Genomic DNA, 20550 nt, shown 5'->3' with positions numbered 1-20550 from the left:
CAAAAACCAGCATGAAACTCTTTCTAAAGACTTGACATCTAGTGGAAGCCCTAGGAACTGCAATCTGGGAGGATTTAGCCTTATAATAAAAGTGACTGCCATTAAAAACAGTGATAGGCTAAAACTTTTTTTGGGGGGGGTGGTTTGTCCTCGGGGTTTCACCTGCCATATCAGTTCTGTTATACTCACATACATAATTTTAACAGTTTTAGATACTTTAGAGTTTTCTATCCAATTATATGCATAACCTAGCTTCTGGGCCTGAGTAACAGGCAGTTTACTTTGGGCACGCTTTTCATCTGGATGTAAAAATACTGCCCCCTACCTAACAGAGGTTAAATAAAAAATCTTCTTCCAGTACGGGTGAGTAATCCCTGTCCTGATATCTGGGAACTCTTTTTGTTCATAAGAGACGGTAGCAGAAACATTTTGTACAAAATAAGTTACAAATAATGCAACAAAAAAAACACACAGTAGTACAAATGGTTAGGGGACCGTAAAATGGCAGCCACTTTTTCCGGCACCATTCTTCTCAATTCTTTTCTTGGAGACCTTCAATGCTGTGCCTCGATGCAATCCTGTCTTGGAGCCCTATGGACAATTCCTTCGACCTCATGGCTTGGTTTTGCTCTGACATGCACTGTCAACTGTAGGACCTTATATAGACAGGTGTGTGCCTTTCCAAATCATGTCCAATTAATTGAATTTACCACAGGTGCACTCCAAGTTGTAGAAACATCTAAATGGAAACAGGATGCACCTGAGCTCAATTGAGTCTCATAGCAAAGGTTCTGAATACTTATGTAAATAGGGTATTTCTGTGTTTTTTTTATACATTTAAAAAATGACAACCTGTTTTTGTTTTGTCGTTATGGGGTATTGTGTGTAGATTTAAGGGGGGGGGGGTGATTTAATCAATTTTAGAATAAGGCTGTAACGTAACAAAATGTGGATAAGGAGAAGAAGTCTGAATACTTTCCGAATGCACTGTAGCTTTTGGGTTGTTTCTGGTCATTGCCATCTTACTACTGCTCTTAGTCTTTACTAGAGAGATCTACCAGCTATGACGGTGTAGCCTAATACCCCTTTCTCTACCATGCCAACCAAGACTGTACTGTGCTGGCTAAGATATTTTCTTTTCACATTGTCCTTTCCAGCACAGTTCTAACAACGATGGTGGATGCATAATCAGGCCGGCAAAGTACAGCTTGGGTACAGGGCTCCACAAATGCTTCTAAATTGACTACCCTACCTCCACCAAGGAAAATGTCTGCAAACTGTGGGAAAATAAACATCTGGACAATCCTTTTGCAGCCACCACAATGCCTATACTGAGCCAGAGGAGTTTGTGAATTTGAAATCCTTTTGTATTTCGACTCATGAACCTCTGCAAGCTCTGTTCCAATGACATTGGCCCATTCAGAAATGGTTAAATGTAATGACGCCCTGACTTGGTGTTACTTTCTATCAACATTAAAAAAAATAGAAGACCAAATTTGATTACCTTTTCTGTTTTATTTTCTAGCTTCATGGGTAAATGTAGCCTTACCCACATCAACCTGGACCCCATACACACATGCTAAAGCAGGTGGTGAGTATTTGGTCCAATTGTTTTGCATGCAGAGACAAACGTGACAAGAAATGCCTAACGAATGTAGACATTTGCCTTAATCTTGATAGGGTGTACTCTCCTTGTACAGCTAACATTTGATCACCAATACCCACTTCGACCAAGGTATTTTAATGAACTGTATGTGGTATCAGTGTGTGCAATATTCAATATCTGTCATGTATATGTATTCTCTTTCAGGATTGGGTATTGGAAAACAGTGTTCCCAGGTCACCTGTGGAGGTCGAGCATGGCTCAAGGATTTAACACTTGTTTTCGGAACCTTCCGCCATTGTCGTCAGATTCAAGGACTTTGAATGTGCCTTTGGATTCTGAAGATAGTTTGGCGCACCACCTTGAAAGCCTCATTGAGCATAATGACCTTTCCAACACTGTGGTTTCACCGGAAAACATTTCCTCGGACTTGAACTTGAGTTCAAACTCTTTCTCAAATTCCAATACTAGTTCTGATTTTGTACAACAGAAATACTATGATGACGTCGTTTGGCAAGATGAGGGTCAACCAGTACATCATGAAGGTCAGTTTAATCACACAAGCAACAGCCTCTTTGCACCAGCTAGAGCAGCCAGTTCAAGTAATTGCCTCTCAACTTCAGGTGCAGACCTAAACCCCCATGATCTTAAACAAGAATGTGACTTATTGAACCCTTCCATTCCAGAGGACTACTCAGATGTTAGTAGCTGCTCAGAGTCCAATGTTGACAGGACAGGGCCTTCTTGTGAAATGTTAAAAAATGGTTCAAATGATTCTCCACTGGTTGCAGATGACAAGAAGGAAAATGAATGTGCATGGAAGAGCCCAAAGACCAACACAGGTTCCCCAGAAAGCATGTCTACTTCAGAGAGTGAGGTAGAGGAGGATCAAGATGAACCCCCAGAGAAGGAAAAGGAGACATTCATGATGCAAGAGAATAAATACTCAAAGACCTCCGGTGCTCCAGAAAGCCTGTCTGTTTCAGAGGACGAGGGAGAAAGGGATCATCTGGATGGAGAAGCACATGAGAAAGATGAGACTTGCATGGAGCAAGATGGTCAACACACAGACTCTCCCTCAGGTGACGAAGAAAGTCTGACTGCCTCAGTGAATGAGAGAAAAAAGGAACTAAATGATGAAGCACAGAATTCAGAAGAGGGATGCATGGAGGAAGAGGATCGGTACTCAAATGTCAGTAGCCTAGAGGGCCAAAATGAAGGAATCATCGTAAGCGAGAGCTTTAAAGAGAAAGAAGAGCATTCATTATCCCAAGGAAATATGGACTTGCAGGGTATCGATGCATCCAACGCTCAAGATTCTGCTCACAAGCTGAATGATAATACCTGTGCCTTTGAATATCTGGATTCAGTTAAGGATAATGACTCTTTAAAGGTTGCTGGTCAAGAAAATGGCAAAAGTTCCTCTGTCATTTGTGGATTAGGCCTAGGGGGTAGCAATCAAACGTTTGAGTCTTGTTTGGAATTCCCTGAAAATCAATCGCTGAAAACTAGATTTCAGGAGATCGTTGGTAGTGGTACTCAAAGTACAAACTCAACCTATGAGGAAAGTGCAAGTGATTCCATTCGTGGAAGGGGAGGGAAAGAGGATCACAGTAGCTTTGATTTTTTGGAGCGTTGTTTAGGTCTGAACAACTCCGGAACTGAACAAAAGTCCTGTATTGAAAATGAGTGGCTAAGACCTATCGATGAGTCAAATGTATCGTCTTGTCTGGAAGAGGACCAGGCATCCCAACAGAACCTAATGCGCCATATCGAGCCACCAGACCTTGTGAGAGCTGGTCTTGAAAACACAAGAGAGACATTTCATAAAGTATTCACGGCAGATGATGAGCAAGAACCCCCAGTGCTAAGTGAATGCTACGGTGAACCATTGTCAAGAGAAGATTGTATGAGTGACACCGAGGGTAATCAGGAAAGGGGGGAGACCGGGTCTATTGATTCAACTGAGTTGAACCAGGAGGGAGGAGATTCAACTATTGATAACATTGAAGACGAGAGGGATTTTGAGGACCAAGCAGCTCAGTTGAAATCCTCACTGCATATGAGGAAATGCATGCACCCTATTGTACTGCTCAGGAACTCTGAACTAAAAAATGACACAGATGGGGCTTACCAGTGTGCAGCGTGCCAACAGGCCACACAAAGTATAGACCATCTAATTGAGCACCACCATTGTAACCACTCTGAGAACAAATTCAATTTCTGTCAGACCTGTGGTACTTACTTGACATGTGATTCACTAGCCAAGAAACATCAGTGTGGTATTATTGATGAAAATGCACAACTCTCTTCTAATATGAAACCCCAGAAGAGAAAATCAACCGAGCATGCTTTTCACAAATGTAGATACTGCACACAGACATTTTACAGATTCTGTGATTACAACAAGCATGTGCAGAGCCACTCGGGTAGAACTGAACACAAGTGTCATAGGTGTGGTTGTAACTTTTCACAATGTCGTAGTCTGAACAGACATTTACGTGAAAAGAAATGCCAGCGTCGAAGTTCGCAAGTTCCTGTTAAACAGATTCAAACAACCCCACGTATCAGCATTTACAAAAAGGGAACTGTACATCCATATGTCCTCCCACCAAACAGCCGCTATGCCAATCTTCCAGATTGTGTTGTGAAGCTAGTGGACATTTTCAAGGAGCATGTTTGTCGTCTTTGTGGGAAAAGCTTTGCAAGCAGTGCAAAACTCTACAAGCATGGATACAATGTACACCATACAAAAACTAGGTCATATAACGTTCGGCCTAAGTGTCAGAACACATACAGGTCATATAAGTGTCAGAAATGCCTGATGACATTCAATTATTCAAGCAATTTTAGCAGGCACAAGAAAAGATGCAAAGGAGCTGAGACGAATGAGAAATTCAAGTGCCCTCTCTGCCCACGCCTTTTCAAATATTCCTACAACCGGTCTCGCCATTTGCGCGAGCAGTGCATTAAAGACTTTACACAGGGAAGCTCGGGGAAAGTTGACATGAAATTTCGATGCCCCTTCTGCACCACCACCTTTACTAATGCTTCTAACCGACATAGACACATAAGACTGGTGTGCCTCAAGGAATATATACACAATGAGACTTCAAGGACCAAAGCTGAACGCCAGGAAAACGTGGCCCAGAAAGAAACACTGAATCAAAATGAGCCAGGTCTCAAATGCAACTACTGTCCGGCCGTTTTTGCTCATTCTTCTGGAAAGTACAGACACATGAGGAAACACAGGTTGTTTGAAAACACTGGGAAAAAGATCAAGTTCAGGTATTCAAGCATAATTCCCATTTCTAACAAGTCCAAGGCTAGTATTGAGGAGCCCAAAGACGGTCCACTCTCCAGTGAAGCCAGCAGCCAGCCCTTTTCCTGTCTCTTCTGTGGAAAATGGTTTAACACTTCATATTCCCTGAAGAAACACATCTGTAGTATGCACATGGGTGACAAACCATATCGCTGCCTGGAATGTGGAAAACGTTTTGGGAAAGAAATCCATCTTGTTGCTCACAAAAAAGTGCACCAGCGAAGGATACAGTGTACTGTTTGCAAGAAGATACTTCCTACCATTGGGGACTTGATTCAACACAGGCAATCTCACATCAAAAAGGGCATGCTTCAGTGCCCAGACTGCCCATCGCAGTTCCAGTACCCCGTGTATCTTCTTCGACATATGGCATCACATCACAAACTTCAGCAAGAGCAGCCACTCAAAGAGAAAAAACAGAGGCACCCCTCAAAACTTGAGCCGCTTGGGTCCTTGCCACCAGTCAAAGAGCAGGAAGAGGAAGAAAAGTTGGGGTGCCCCCTATGCCCAGAGGTCTTTCACAGTGGCACAGAACTGAGTAGTCACTGCCTAAACCATGTATCGGAGTCCTCTTCAAGTCAGTGTCCGTTTTGTAAACGCCTCTTCTCTTCCCGCACATCTTTGGTGCGTCATATACGCATTCATACAGGGGAGAAACCATTTTCTTGTCAGAGTTGTGGAGCACCTTTTCGTCGAAAAGAATATCTCCAATTGCACCAAGAAAAGTGTCCAGGTCCACAAAGCAAGCAAGAACTGCCCACTATCAAAGAAAGTGAAGATGTCTCATCAAAATCTTTGGTGACAAGAATAAGGAAAGTATACAAATGTTCATACTGTCCTCGGGAATTTGAAAAATTGCCCCGTTTATTACTGCACCACAATGGCCACATGCAAAATACAGTAACCCCCTGTCCAAAATGTGGTAAATGTTACAGACAAAGGCGCAAGTTACATGAAAGACTTTGCAATGGCTCAAACATAAAATCTATAGAGCCAATCAGCACTGTGTGGCATCCTTGTAGGAATTGTGGGAGGAAGTTTTCAAGAGATTATAATCGAGATGTCCATGAGAGGATTTGCAACTCTGTAAAGCCCTTGCAAAAAACCACCAGCAATTTTGGCAACTCAAACATGCATCCTTGCAGGAATTGTGGAAAGTCCTTTACAAGGAGTGATAATCGGAATTTCCATGAGAAGACTTGCAACTCTGCCAAGCCCTTGCAAAAAAACACCATAGAAATTAGGACCAGTAGCAGGGACAAGTTGCAGCACAAATGCCCCCACTGTCCAAGCAAGTTCAAGTACAGAAGTTTTCTCCTGAGACATATTGGGTCACACACTGGAGAAAAATATCCATGCATGCACTGTGGTCACAGCTATGGAATCCAGTCACGATGCTTACAGCATGAAGCTTTCTGTGATGGTGTTAATAGACAAAAGCCACCAAGCGCCAGCCTTGGTGAATATAAGTGCAATATCTGCACAAAAATCTTCATGAAATCCCGAAACTTAAGGCGGCACATCCTAACGCACACAGAGGTAAAGCCATATCGCTGTAAGGCCTGTGACAGCTGTTTCTCCAGACATGATCATCTAAAACTGCACCAGAGTCGCTGCAAAGGGAAAAGACAACGTTTAGAGGTTCGCATTGCCAAAATTAGTCTTGCAGATGTTGGAAGGGGCTGGCAAAATAACCTGAACATTACCGATTCAGGAAAGCAACAAGGGTTTGACTGCAGCATATGTTCAAAGATCTTCCCCTCTCACAGCATTATGTCCCGACATATTGCCATGTCACATGCTATAAGAACCGTCAGTTCATTTACTCATGAAAAATCACTTAAGAGACATATAAGCATCAGTGCATGTCAAAGATTTTACGCAGAAACAAAGCTTTCAGAAAAGTTAAATGTTACAAGCCCACCATCTAGAGAGACAAACCGACTTCTACAGAGGATCCAGCTGCAATATAAAGACAAACGCAAATTCAAATGTACTTTTTGCCCTCGCCTTTTCAAAAGTGGTGAGCAATTGAGGGTGCACACCCGCCTGCATACAGGGGAGAAACCTTTTGGATGTTCTAATTGTGGTGAAAGATTTATCCGTAGGGACTACCTGCAGCGCCATTTGAACAGGTGCAAAGGGGAACCTCTTGACAGAGTGCTTTGTGACAGATGTGGCGACGTATTTTCGCAAGACGAACTCGAGAACCATCAACTGACATGTGTTGTCAAGTGTAAATCACCTGCCCGTAGTCGAACTGAGTCCACTGCTCGCAGTCCCCCAAAAGGGTTCTCCTGTGCTAATTGCAGTGCCCGCTTCTTGCTGTTCTCACAGCTCCAGCATCACTTTCTCAACACGCATAGAGACACTCCAACAAATCAGGCTTCACCTCTACAGGAGCAGTTGTCTAGCATGGTGAACATAAAAGAGGAGCCTATGGATGAAGGATATGGTGACACTTGGCAGAATAGTGATAACAATCTCATGCTTGATCAAGACAGTGATCCAAATGATACGAACAAACCCATTAAATGTCCACAGTGCAACTTGCACTTTGGAAATAAGGGTGGATTTGCCAGACACATGTGTTCACATTTAGGACAGTACCCATTCAACTGCAAGAAATGCAATAAAGGCTTTTGGAACAAAAACTTATGTCGGACACATGTAAGGAAATGTAGACTTGTAAAGGTCACGAAGGAAGAAGTTAACACTGACTCTGTAATTACTTCAGAGCTGGATCCTACTCTTAAAGAGACTGTCCTAGTCTTCAACCAAGGTTCCAAAACAACAGGCACTGGGGTTTTGCAGACTAATTTCTCCTGCAAAGATGACTTGAAGGATTTAACACTGCAGAATTCCTCTGGAAATCAAGGCAAAGGAAGATCTTCCAATGATAGAAGAGATAGTGGTCAACAGGTCCCAGGCAACAAGTACCAGTGCTCAGAGTGCGATAGAAGTTTCACAGATGGGCTTCTGCTCATCAGCCATTTAGAGGACCATGGGCGCGAGGAGCTAGAAAGAAAAAAGAAATTCTGCCAGCCTTGTGGTAAGACGTTTGCTAATCCTTCAGACCTAGCAAGGCATATGAGAGGCCACTGGAATGAGAAGACCTTTTCTTGCCCAGAATGTCCACAGACTTTTCCCTGTCCTTCTGACCTTGACATCCATAGAACTTGTCATGACTCAAATAGACCATTTGTCTGCAAAGAGTGTCAACAAAGGTTTTGGACCAGTCAATCTTTAGAAAACCATCAAAGCCAAGCTCATTCAAAAGAACTAATTCATACATGCCATGTCTGTAACAAGAACTATTCAATCAGAAGTTCACTTGTTAAACATATTAGGATGAAGCATCAAACCCAGAAGAACATGGATGTTGTTATCCACGTGAAGGAAAAGGAGACAGCAGTGCAAGAGGAATTTGACATGGAAGTTGATGTGGATGGAGGAAGTAATGCAAGTAATGATGAAGATGAAAATGATGCTAATGAGGACAATGACTCTGACTCTGCAGACTACTTCCCCTGCCATGTCTGTGGGAAAACGTTCACCACATCAGAAAGCCTTGAGGATCACCAACGCTGTCACCTCGGTGAAAAACCTCATGAGTGTGCAGAATGTGGCAAATGTTTTTTCCAGGCAGGACAACTGCAACAGCACCTTCGGAGCCACAAGTCTGAGTATCAGTGTCAAATATGTGGCAGAGGTTTTGTCTCACTCTTTGCTTTACGCAAACACAAGCATACTCATGGAAAGAGCCGCCAACACCGTTGCTCCAAGTGCCCGCTCAGCTTCACAGGGCCCTCGCAGCTGGCAGAGCACATGGGCACCCACCGCGATGACAATTTCCCTTGTGATATATGTGATCGCACATTCTCCTGCAAGATGAGTCGGGCAGAGCACCGGAAAATCCACACTGAGACAGAGGATGTTCCACCAGAGAGGACTGCATCCCCCTCTCCTATTGCCTCTTCCTCTACAATGAAGCACCTTCAATATCGTTGTGGGGTTTGTAATGAACGTTTCAAAGAACCAGAACAACTGTCTGAGCATGGGTGCATGGCTGCCAGAGAGCGACCTTTTTCATGCCATGAATGTAATAAGCATTTCTTGCAAGCGTCTCACTTAAATAAGCACGAGCTCAGTCACTACCAAATACCACAATCATACGTGTATCGGTGCAATCAATGCCAGATGAGTTTCAACTACCGTCACAATTTTGTCAGTCATTTAAATAAACACGGTGACGATGAGGCTGCAGCAGAAGCTCTGAAAGGAGGCTCAGTGACAAATGCTTGGGAAACTGTTTCAGAGAAGAGAACAGTTTACAAATGCCCAATTTGCCCTCACAGGTTTGCTCATGCCATAGAATTGGCAAGTCACCTTTCAATACACTCTGAGAACACATTTGCTTGCAGTGTTTGCAAGTTGACATTTCCCACCAAAAGCAAGCTTGCTGAACATGAGCAGAGCCATCTGACTGCTGCAACACAATACGAGTGCACTGAGTGTTGTCAGAGCTTCTTGGGCAGTGATTTCCCCCAGCATCACTGTGCACGTCAGCAACATGCTGTTATAGACCATGAACGCCCACATCTGTCTAATAGACGGTCAATGGAGGAAGAGGTGGATGTTGAGGAGGACTTCTTTAATTGTACTGTCTGCTTAATGCGATTCTCTTCTCGCGGTAGTCTCCAGCAGCATCTAAACAAAGAGCATCACAATGAACGGCCATTCAAGTGCCAGTCTTGTGGAAAGACCTTTGCTCTGAAGAGATATCTCAGAGACCATGAGCGAAGACAACATAAGTTTGGCACTGAACGAGCCCACCCGACATACAAAGCCACGGACAGTGAGAGCCAGTACAAGTGCTCAGTTTGCCCCAAAACATTAACCTCGGCACACGACCTGTCATTGCATATGAAAGTGCACACCGAACAGGAATCTGGAGGAGACCACCGTTGTGACATGTGCTACAAATCATTCAGTCGACTGTCTCTTCTCAGGCAGCATCAAGAAAGTCATGTTGGGCAAGTTGTATATGAATGCACAGAGTGTGACAAAGCGTTTGCTTTCCCACATCTTCTAGAGGAACATCAAAAGTCTCATGCTGCTGGACCATAAGTATTTTTCCCACCCTCAAAATCCTCACACTAACTAACTAAATGTAAAAAGACAAGTTTGACAATGGACATAGAAAATACCTCCTGCCTCACTGGTTGTGTTCAATTATCCAATGAACTCAGTAATGTCATAGAATTTTTTTTTTTCTGGTGCTGTTTGCAGTCATCAAGCAATTTTGTGTTCACACTTCCATCTTAATCGTTTAAAGTTTTTGATTGGCTCACAAGATGCTTAACTGTGTTTTTATCCCATGTCTTCTCAGAAATGTTTGGCCTACAACCTGGTTCGTGAAAAGGTTTAGATTTACAGATTTCCTCCTATTTTAACAATTTATATCTGGTCAGAACTGCAGTTCATTGATACTATTACTGATGAGCTCCTTTCCATAGAGCACTAATTTGTAATAGCCTCCATATTCAATTGTATATAGTTGTTTAAATGTCTTATGTGCCCTGAATGCAATTACAACCGTTTCAGTTCACGTTACACAAAGTGAAATGTAAGCTTTTGACAATGGAATAAATTCCTGACTCTGAAGAAGTGGAATGGGCTGTCATTGACAGTTTTAGGAATCCATATTGACCCCTTTTTTCTCTCTTTTTTTTCTGCTTGCTAATCCATTACTCTGCCTAACCTTCTAAACATATTATCACTTAGACTTTAATAACGTGGGATACTTTTAGCCATGTATAATCCATGTAGCCCTTCTAAACATTTGAAAACTTTCCAAATCTAAAACCACAGCATTGTATATTATGTAAATATTACATGATCGTAAACCATTTAAGTATTTGACATGAAACTGACCATTGTTGTAAGCTATTAATTTTCCCTGTGTTAAACATTCTATCATTCATTCAAATGCCTTTAAATATGTGTTTTGATGTAGTAGTTCAAGGGCAACATTTGTTGAAATTCTTTCCTTATTGGGTGTTACTTTTGTATGAATGGTATTTCAATCAAAAGAAATTAATAAACAAAATAAACCAGTCAACTGGTCATCTGATTCTTATTGATAACTTTATTTTAACTGAGTGTATGATTAGTCTTTTTGATTATAAAGTAAGAGGATCTTGAAACTGTAGTTGTCACAAGCAAAGTAATGTTTGCTCATGCATTGGTTATATATATATTTTTTTATGTTGACTTAATTAGATTTTACACTACATCTTTTGGAAATTTGAACGGGTAAAATCAATTGTGCCATGCCCATGTATTGCACAACATGTACACTCATACACTGAGTGTACAAAACCATAAGGAACACCTTCCTAATATTACGTTGCACCCCCTTGCCCTCAGAACAGCCTCAATTTGTCAGGGCATGGACTCTACAAGGTGTCAAAAGCGTTCCACAGGGATGCTGGCCAATGTTTATGTCAATGCTTCCCATAGTTGTCAAGTTGGCTGGATGTCCTTTGGGTGGTGGACCGTTTAAATGTTTTTTATTTAATTTAACCTAATTTAACTAGGCAAGTCAGTTAAGAACAAATTCTTATTTACAATGACGGCTTACTCTGGCCAAACCCGGACTACGCTGGCCAATTGTGCGCACCCCTATGGGAATCCCAATAACAGCTGGATGTGATACAGCCTGGATTCTAACAAGGTACTATAGTGACGCCTCTTGCACTGAGTTGCAGTGCCTTAGACCGCTGCGCCACTCTGGAAACCGAGCGATACACACGGGAAACTGTTGAGTGGAAAAACTCAGCAGCATTGCAGTTCTTGACACACTCAACCCTACCATACCCCGTTCAATGGCACTTAAATATTTTATCTTGCCCATTCACACTCTGAATGGCACACATGCACAATCCATGTCTCAATTGTATCTGGGCTTAAAATCCTTAAACCTGTCTCCTCTCCTTCATCTACACTGATTGGAAGTGTATTTAACAAGTGACCTCAATAAGGGATCATAGCTTTCACCTGGTCAGTCTGTTATGGAAAGGGCAGGTGTTCCTAATGTTTTGTACACTGTAGATTGTGTCCATCCATGTCTAATCAGTGATTGTGACAAAGGTTGTGTTTAACATATTCAAACAGTTAATGGGGCAATTGGCAGTTGCTACATCCATTTTTGGATTAATGATAGTGCCCTCAAAGTATTTATACTCCTTGACTTATTCCACATTTTGTTGTTACAGCAAAGCACCACCACATGATGCTGCCACCCCCGTGCTTCACGGTTGGGATGGTGTTCTTCGGCTTGCAATCTTCCCCCTTTTTCTTCCAAACGTAACAATGGTCATTATGGCCAAACAATTCTATTTTTGTTTCATCAGACCAGAGGACATTTCTCCAAAAAGTACGATCTTCGTCCCCATGTGCAGTTGCAAACCGTAGTCTGGCTTTTTTATGGCGGTTTTGGAGCAGTGGCTTCCTTGCTGGTTATGTCAATATAGGACTATTTTTACTGTGGCTATAGATACTTTTGTACCTGTTTCCTCCAGCATCTTCACAAGGTCCTTTGCTGTTCTGGGATTGATTTGCACTTTTCGCACCAAAGTACGTTCATCTCTAGGAGACAGAATGTGTCTCCTTCCTGAGCGGTATGACAGCTGAGTGGTCCCATGGTGTTTATACTTGCGTACTATTGTTTGTACAGATTAACATGGTACCTTCAGGGGTTTGGAAATTTCTCCCATGGATGAACCAGACTTGTGGAGGTCTACAAAAATGTTGAGGTCTTGGCTGATTTATTTTGATTTTCCCATGATGTCAAGCAAAGAGACACTGAGTTTGAAGGTTGGCCTTGAAATACATCCACAGGTACACCTCCAATTGACTCAAATTATGTCACGACTTCCGCCGAAGTCAGGGCCTCTCCTTGTTCGGGCGGCGCCAGTCTTCTAGCCATCGTCGGTCCACTTTTCATTTTCCATCTGTTTTGTCTTGTTTTTCCACACCTGGGTTCAATTCCCTCATTTACTTGTGTATTTAACCCTCTGTTCCCCCCATGTCTTTGTGTGGGATTGTTTATTGTAGTGCTTGTGCACGTTCCCCGTGAGCGCACGACGGGTTATTCTTGTGCCCATTTATCTTGTTGTTCTGGATGCTGTTGGTTTTGCTTAATAAATCTACGGTTATTACCCAGTTCTGCTCTCCTGCCTGACTTCTCTGCCGCCAATTACGCACCCTGCTACAAATTATGTCAATTAGCCTATCAGGAACTTCTGAAGCCATGTCATCATTTTCTGGAATTTTCCAAGTTGTTTAAAGGCACAGTCAACTTAGTGTATGTAAACTTCTGACCCACTGGAATTGTGATACAGTGAAATAATCTGTAAACAATTGTTGGAAAAAATACTTGTCATGCACAAAGTAGATGTCCTAATCGACTTAACAAAACTAGTTTGTTAACAAGAAATTTGTGGAGTGGTCGAAAAACTAGTTTTAATGACTCCAACCTAAATGTATGTAAACTTCCGACTTCAACTGTATGTATTCACAACCCTGAGTCAATACTTTGTAGAAGCACCTTTTGGCAGCGATTACTGCTGAGTTTTTCTGGGTACGTCTAAGAGATTTCCACAATGGAATTGTGCAACGTTTTCCCACTATTCTTTTCAAAATTCTTTAAGCTCTGTGAAATTGGTTGTTTATCATTGCCTGACAACCACTTTCAGGTCTTGCCAAAGATTTTCAAGTAGATTTAAGTCAACACTAAATAGGCCACTCAGGGACATTAACTGTCTTCTTGGTAAACAACTCCAGTGTAGATTTGGCCATGTGTTTTATGATATTGTCCTACTGAAAGGGGAATTCATCTTCCAGTGTCTGGTAGAAAGCAGATTGAACCAGGTTTTTCTCCAGGATTTTGCATGTGCTTAGCTCTATTTAATTCATTTTTTTATCCTGGAAAAACTCCCCAGTCTAACAATTACAAGCATACGCATAACATGATGCAGCCACCACAATGTTTGAAAATATGGAGATTGGTACTCGTGTTGTATTGGATTTATCCCAAACAACACTTTGTATTCAGAACAAAAAGTGAATTTGCTTTGCCACATTTTTTGCAGTATTACTTTAGTGCCTTGTTGCAACCAGCATGCATGTTCTGGACTATTTTTTATTCTGTACAGGCTTACTTCTTTTCACTCTAAGGTTAGTATAGTGGAGTAACTACAATGTTGTTGATCCATCCTTAGGAGAAAATTATCACAGGCATTAAACTCTGTTTTAACGTCACCAATGGCCTCATGGTGAAATCCCTAAGCAGTTTTCTTCCTCTCCGGCAACTGAGTTAGGAAGGATGCCTGTATCATTGTAGTGACTGGGCGAATTGATACACCTCAAAGTGTAATAACTTCACTATGCTCAAAGGGATATTCAATGTGCGTTTTTTTTCTTCCCCCCTAATCTACCAATAGGTGGCTTTTGCGAGACAATGGAAAGTCTCCATAGTCTTGGTGGTTGAATCTATGTTTGAAATTCACTTCTCGACAGATACCTTAAAGATAATTCTGTGTGGTACAGAGATGAGGTAGTAATTGAAAAATCATGTTAAACACTATTGCACACAGTGAGTCCATTCAACTTACACTGAACAAAAAATATAAAAGCTATATGTGAAATGTTGGTCCTGTGTTTCATGAGCTGAAATAAATTATCCCAGAAATGTTATTTCTCTCATTTTGTGTACAAATTAGTTTACATCCCTGTTAGTGACCATTTCTCCTTTGCCAAGATAATCCATCCATCTGACAGGTGTGGCATATCAAGAAACTGATTAAATAGCATAATCATTACACAGGTTGCCCTTGTGCTGGGGACAATAAAAGTCCATTCTCTAAAATGTGCAGTTGTGTCACACAACACTATGCCAAAGATGTCTCAAGTTTAGAGGGAGTGTGCAATTGGCCTGCTGACTGCAGGAATGTTCACCAGAGAGAATTGAATGTTAATTTCTCTACCATAAGCTGCCTTCAACATCATTATAGAAAATTTGGACCTCCGCATCCACCCAGGACCTTCACATCCGGCTTCTTAAGCTGCGGGATTGTCGGAGACCAGCCACCCGGACAACTGATGAAACTGAGGAGTACAGTATTTCTGTCTGTAATAAAGCCCTTTAGTTGGGAAAAACTCATTCCGATTGGCTTGGCCTGACTCCCCAGTGAGTGAGCCTATGCCCACCCATGGCTGTGCCCCAGCCCAGTCATGTGAAATCTATAGGTTAGGGCCTAATTTATTTATTTCAATTGACTGATTTCCTTATATGAACTGTAACTCTGTAAAATTGTTGCATGTTTGTATTTTTGTTCAGTATTTATCTATATACAGTACCAGTCAAAAGTTTGGACACCTACTCATTCCAGTGTTTTTCTTTATTTTTACTATTTTCTACATTGTAAAATAATAGTGAAGACATCAAAACTATGAACTAATATATGGAATCATGTAGTAACTCAAAAAGTGTTCAACAAATCCTTCACTCTCCTTCTTGGTCAAATAGCCTTTACACAGCCTGGAGGTGTGTTTTGAGTCATTGTCCTGTTGAAAAACAAATGATATTCCTAAGCACAAACCAGATGGGATGGCGTACCGCTGCAGAATGCTGTGGTAGCCAAGCTGGTTAAGTGTGCCTTGAATTCTAAATAAATCACTGACAGTGTCACTAGCAAGCACCATCACACCTCCTCCATGCTTCACGTTGGGAACCACAAGAGGAGATCATCCGTTCACCTACTCTGCGTCTCACAAAGACACGGTGGCTGGAGCCAAAAATCTCAAAAAAGTACTCATCAGACCGAAGGGCAGATTTACACGGGTCTAATGTCCATTGCTTGTGTTTCTTGGCCCAAGCAAGTCTCTTCTTATTGGTGTCCTTTAGTAGTGGTTTCTTTGCAGCAATTTGACCATGAAGGCCTGATTCACGTAGTCTCCTCTGAACAGTTGATGTTGAGATGTGTCTGTTACTTGAACTCTGTGAAGCATTTATTTGGGCTGCAATCTGAGGTGCCGTTAACTCTAATGAACTTATCCTCTGCAGCAGAGGTAACTCTGGATCTTCCTTTCCTGTGGCGGTCCTCATGAGAGCCAGTTTCATCATAGCGCTTGATGGTTTTTGCAACTGCACTTGAAGAAACTTTCAAAGTACTTTACATTTTCCAGATTGACTGACCTTGATGTGTTAAAGTAATGATGGACTGTCGTTTCTCTTTGCTTATTTGCGCTGTTCTTGCCATAATATGGACTTGGTCTTTTACCAAATAGGGCTATCTTATGTATACCAATCCTACCTTGTCACAACACAACTGATTGGCTCAAATGCATTAAGAATTAAAGAAATTCCACAAATTAACTTTTAACAAGGCACACCTGTTAATTGAAATGAATTCCAGGTGACAACCTCATGAAGCTGTTTGAGAGAATGCCAAGAGTGTGCAAAGCTGTCATCAATGCAAAGGGTGGCTACTTTGAAGAATCTCACGTATAAAATATATTTTGATTTGTTAAACACTTTTTTGGTTACTACATGATTCCATATAGGTTATTTCATAGTTTTGATGTCTTCACTATTATTCTACAATGTAGAAAATAAAGAAAGAAAAACCCTTGAATGAGTAGGTGTGTCCGAACTTTTGACTGATACTGTATTCCTGTATTGTATACATGTATTCTGACTGGAGAGTAAATCATAATCAAATAAAGACCAGAAAAGAAGACCCCATTTGCTTAACAGGTGGGATACAACTTCCATTGCGTTGGCAATCTTTAGCCATAATCATTCAGGCCTACACTGAGCAGAGAACAATATCATTAACATCTTTGTCTATTTTAAATGGCAGTAAAAACACATCTCAATAGTAAATATAAAGCGCCACAGTTTCAATGGTATAATGTGCAGGGATTACATTTGTCAGTGCAGTGAGTCGCCATCAAATTGAAGTACAAAAAGTAGGCTATAGACATAGGCGGAAATCCCAGGGGGGACGGGGGGGACACGACCCCCCCATCTTGGGAAAAATATGATTTGTCCCCCCCAATATATCACTGTAAACATAACTATGTAATTTCAATAATATTAATAATACGCAATGAAAGCACTTGTGCTGGTTATAGACACTTAATAGCGCGTTTTTAAGTTTCAAAAGATTGCGACCCCCCCCGCCCTTTGCCTCACAATGGTTTGATCCACTGCCAGTTCTTTAGCTGGCAAGGTAATAGAGGGTTCGTATCTACTGTCCGAAAGGGACATGTACGTAACTGACGTGAGGTTAATCCAGTCAATCCATAGCAGGTCCATAGCAATGTTATTTATTTATTTTTATGTTGGCAGGGTTCGCACACTAGCTGAATTTGCAGAGCTAGCGCGCAAACTAAAGCAAACATTAACTATCAAGCTAGCTAGTACCTATTCCATTTATGTGGCGTCGTCAAAGATGGAATCTTTGCTATCGTCAGTTTAATCCAAGATCAGCATGCAGCTGTAGTGCTTCGACGTCCCTGTGATAAGGTTAGCGATAAACTGAAGTCCAAACTGAACAGAACAGAACTACACTCTCTTCTACCATTGTCTTAAATATATATAATGGTCTCGTTGCAAAAGATAAATTGTCGCTAGTGAACTTTTTTTATTTATTTTTATTTCACCTTTATTTAACCAGGTAGCAAAGATTATAGCAAACACACAGAAACGGAATTGGTGCTCGCTAGCTTTACAAATTCAGCTATTGTTGGAAGCCAGCCAATATGAAACAAACTATTAAAATTACAAAAGGTTGCAGCATGTGTTGTGTAAATGTGTGTGTGTGCAGCTAGGCCAGCCAGCCAGGTAGAAAAATGGCAGAAAAAAGTAAGAAGACGGACATCAGAGTATTTGTCAGTACACCAAAACGCATAGTAAGAACTCTAGTAGCCTAATATCTCAAAGACTAGTTGATAAAATGTTCATAAGAAAGAAGTGAAATGCTAATGGGAATGTTTCACAATGATGTCATTAGGCAGAGCAGGCAACAGATGGCACACAGACAGCAGAGCTGAGGACAGATATGCAGGGACAGATTGGCAGAGACAGGGAGTCTCAGGTAAGTTTGTTGAGTCTTTGTTTGGCAACATTATGAAAGGTTCTCAATTTTTTTGACTTGTAAAATAGGGACATAATTGGAAAATGCCATGGATACCCCCACTCTCAACTTAAACTGGTGACTAAACTAAGATTTGTTTACGGCAATGGTATTGCTGTTGTGATTAATTGTGTAGTTTTGGGTACCGGTAGTTAGGAGTACGGCAAACACCTTATTTCTTTTCTAGGAGACAGACTGTGAGTCAGTGAGGGTGATGAAAGGGAAAGAGCCAGGGAGAGAGACTTCAGAGGACAGTGTCACAGCCACGGCAGGACCAAGTGTCACCCTTGTTGCCAGCAGCACCATTATAGGGGACAGTGGCACAGCATTGTCCAGTTACCTCAGTGATGGCACAAAACCATATCAGCCACACCCACAATTTATAGAACCGCAAACTCTTGCCAACAGAGTGTTGACGTTTCAAGAGAGATGGTTTCGCGATTTCCCCTGGCTACATTATAATCCATCAGTAAAAGGAGTGTTGTGTTTTCACTGGAGCCAAGGGTTTTCAAGCCAGCCATCTTTTGGCCAAAGAGCAGATGCTGCCTTCTTTAGTGCAGGATTTAGGAACTGGAGAAAAGCCATTGAAAAATTCACAGCACATCAAAACTGCCAAACCCACCGCCACTTTGTAATTGTAACAGCACACCAGCTAAATCCAATCAGTGTCCAGTTATCCAGCGCGTGGGGTAAACAGCAGGAGGACGCAAGGCATTGCTTGATGAAAATTGTTAGTTCGGTGCGGCATGTAGTAAGACAGGGACAAGCCTTTAGAGGCCACACGGATGACAGTGGGAATTTATACCAGCTTTTGAAACTTAGGGCAGAAGAGGATGATCCCATTTTACTGAAGTGGTTAACAGAGCGTACCACAATGTACACAGGCCCCAAAGCACAGAATGAAATTCTGAACATCATGGCCAATAGTCATTTGAGGCATTGCAGCTGAGATTAGGTCTCTTCCGATTGTACAATTTTCATTAATTGTTGATGGTACTCAAGATGTCTCTGGTGCTGAACAGGAGAATGTCTGTCTGCGTTATGTTGACCATGACCATGTCCCTCACAAGGAGTTTATTGGGCTATACAGGGTGTCGGAGACAACAGGCGAGGGCATTGCGAAAGTGGCAACTGATGTGTTGTTGAGGAAACCCGCAAACATATGCTCGGTTCTTTTGTTCAGTAGTGTGTATAGCAGTGGTTCTCAACCTTTTTGGTGTACTGGAACCCCTGCATATTTTGAGGCAAGGCAGGCAAGGTTTTGAGCGGTCCTCAGGGACCTCCACCCCCTCTATATTATATGTAAACTTACTGGAAACCTTGTGGTACTGACTACATTCATTACACTTTTTTATTTCACAGACCCCTTGCAATTAGTCCATGGACCCCTGTTTGAGAACCCCTGGTGTAATTGATATTTGTTCTTTTGTTTAGTAGTTTTCAGTACACTTACAAATTATTTATTTCATGTTATTTTATTTAAAATAGCATACTTTGTGCGACATACTTGTCCATAGCTGCTGTTTGAAGAGTTGAGACACTGACTGAAGGATATTTTGTTTGATTTATTTGGGTTTTTCATTGAAGTAGTTATTTTGCTTTTAGAACTGTACTTATTTTAAGCTTTTTGTTCTTGCAAAGATATTGTAGTAGACTCAGGCCAGGTGCACATATTTAATGACTATATAAATGTATCAGAAAAAGTCAAATTAAAAGGTCAATTCAATACGGAGACCAACTTTGTGATGGTTCTCAATGGAGATTCTTTTAGATGTGATCACACCATGTTCATTGTATTTATGAAAACTACACCCATACAGTGTACAGTACCATTGTCACCTACTGACCTTTCTTGATATTGCTGGTTGTAAGTACGAATACCTGCATACATACTGGACTGGTAAGGAGCACTGCTATAACTATTATTAGTAGTAGAATTATAATGATTTAAACATTTGAACAAGTTGGGAAAACCCTTCAGTTAACTACTGTACCTATCAATTATCCAGTTGTAGGAATTATGGTTCCTCAATATACATTTAACATATAACAACGTATACTATGTGTTACAGCACTACTTTTGGTGTCCCCCTCAGGAATTGCTCTTGAGAAAATGTAATGTAATTGTCCCCTCCAAGGTTGATATCAGATTTTCGCCCCTGGCTATAGAACAAAGTTATAATATAGAAACTTACATTAGACGACGTTTTTGGCCTGAATAATTATTTACAGTTATCGTCAGTATGCCATTATGAGTTTGGGTTTATCCCTCTGACTCCGAGTCTATAGTTGGCAGAATGTTCTAAGATTTCTGCAGTCTGCTGCCCAGTTCGTTGGGAGGATTTAGAAAAAACTCCCCGAGAGCGACTGGTTACGTTCCAGTCCGTTTATAACGTAGCCACGCTGCGCAGATGATC

At 41.5% G+C, this 20550-nt stretch overlaps 1 protein-coding gene across 1 annotated transcript in view; it reads left to right on the top strand.

The window, feature by feature from the left end:
- The window catches only part of LOC139572377 (uncharacterized), a 30885-nt gene extending 19840 nt beyond the window's left edge, over window positions 1–11045 (top strand). Inside the window, exons 2-3 of the mRNA XM_071395111.1 lie at window positions 1526–1591; window positions 1811–11045. Coding sequence (XP_071251212.1) covers window positions 1860–10055 — 8196 coding nt within the window. The 5' untranslated portion in view covers window positions 1526–1591; window positions 1811–1859 and the 3' untranslated portion in view covers window positions 10056–11045. The remainder of the gene's footprint in view (window positions 1–1525; window positions 1592–1810) is intronic.
- Window positions 11046–20550: the final 9505 nt, after the last annotated feature.

Source organism: Salvelinus alpinus, chromosome 4 (genome assembly GCF_045679555.1).
Source record: "Salvelinus alpinus chromosome 4, SLU_Salpinus.1, whole genome shotgun sequence".
NCBI classification, from domain to species: Eukaryota; Metazoa; Chordata; class Actinopteri; order Salmoniformes; family Salmonidae; genus Salvelinus; species Salvelinus alpinus.
The sequence above is the reverse complement of the archived record's forward strand: the minus strand, read 5'-3'. Positions and strand labels throughout refer to the sequence as shown.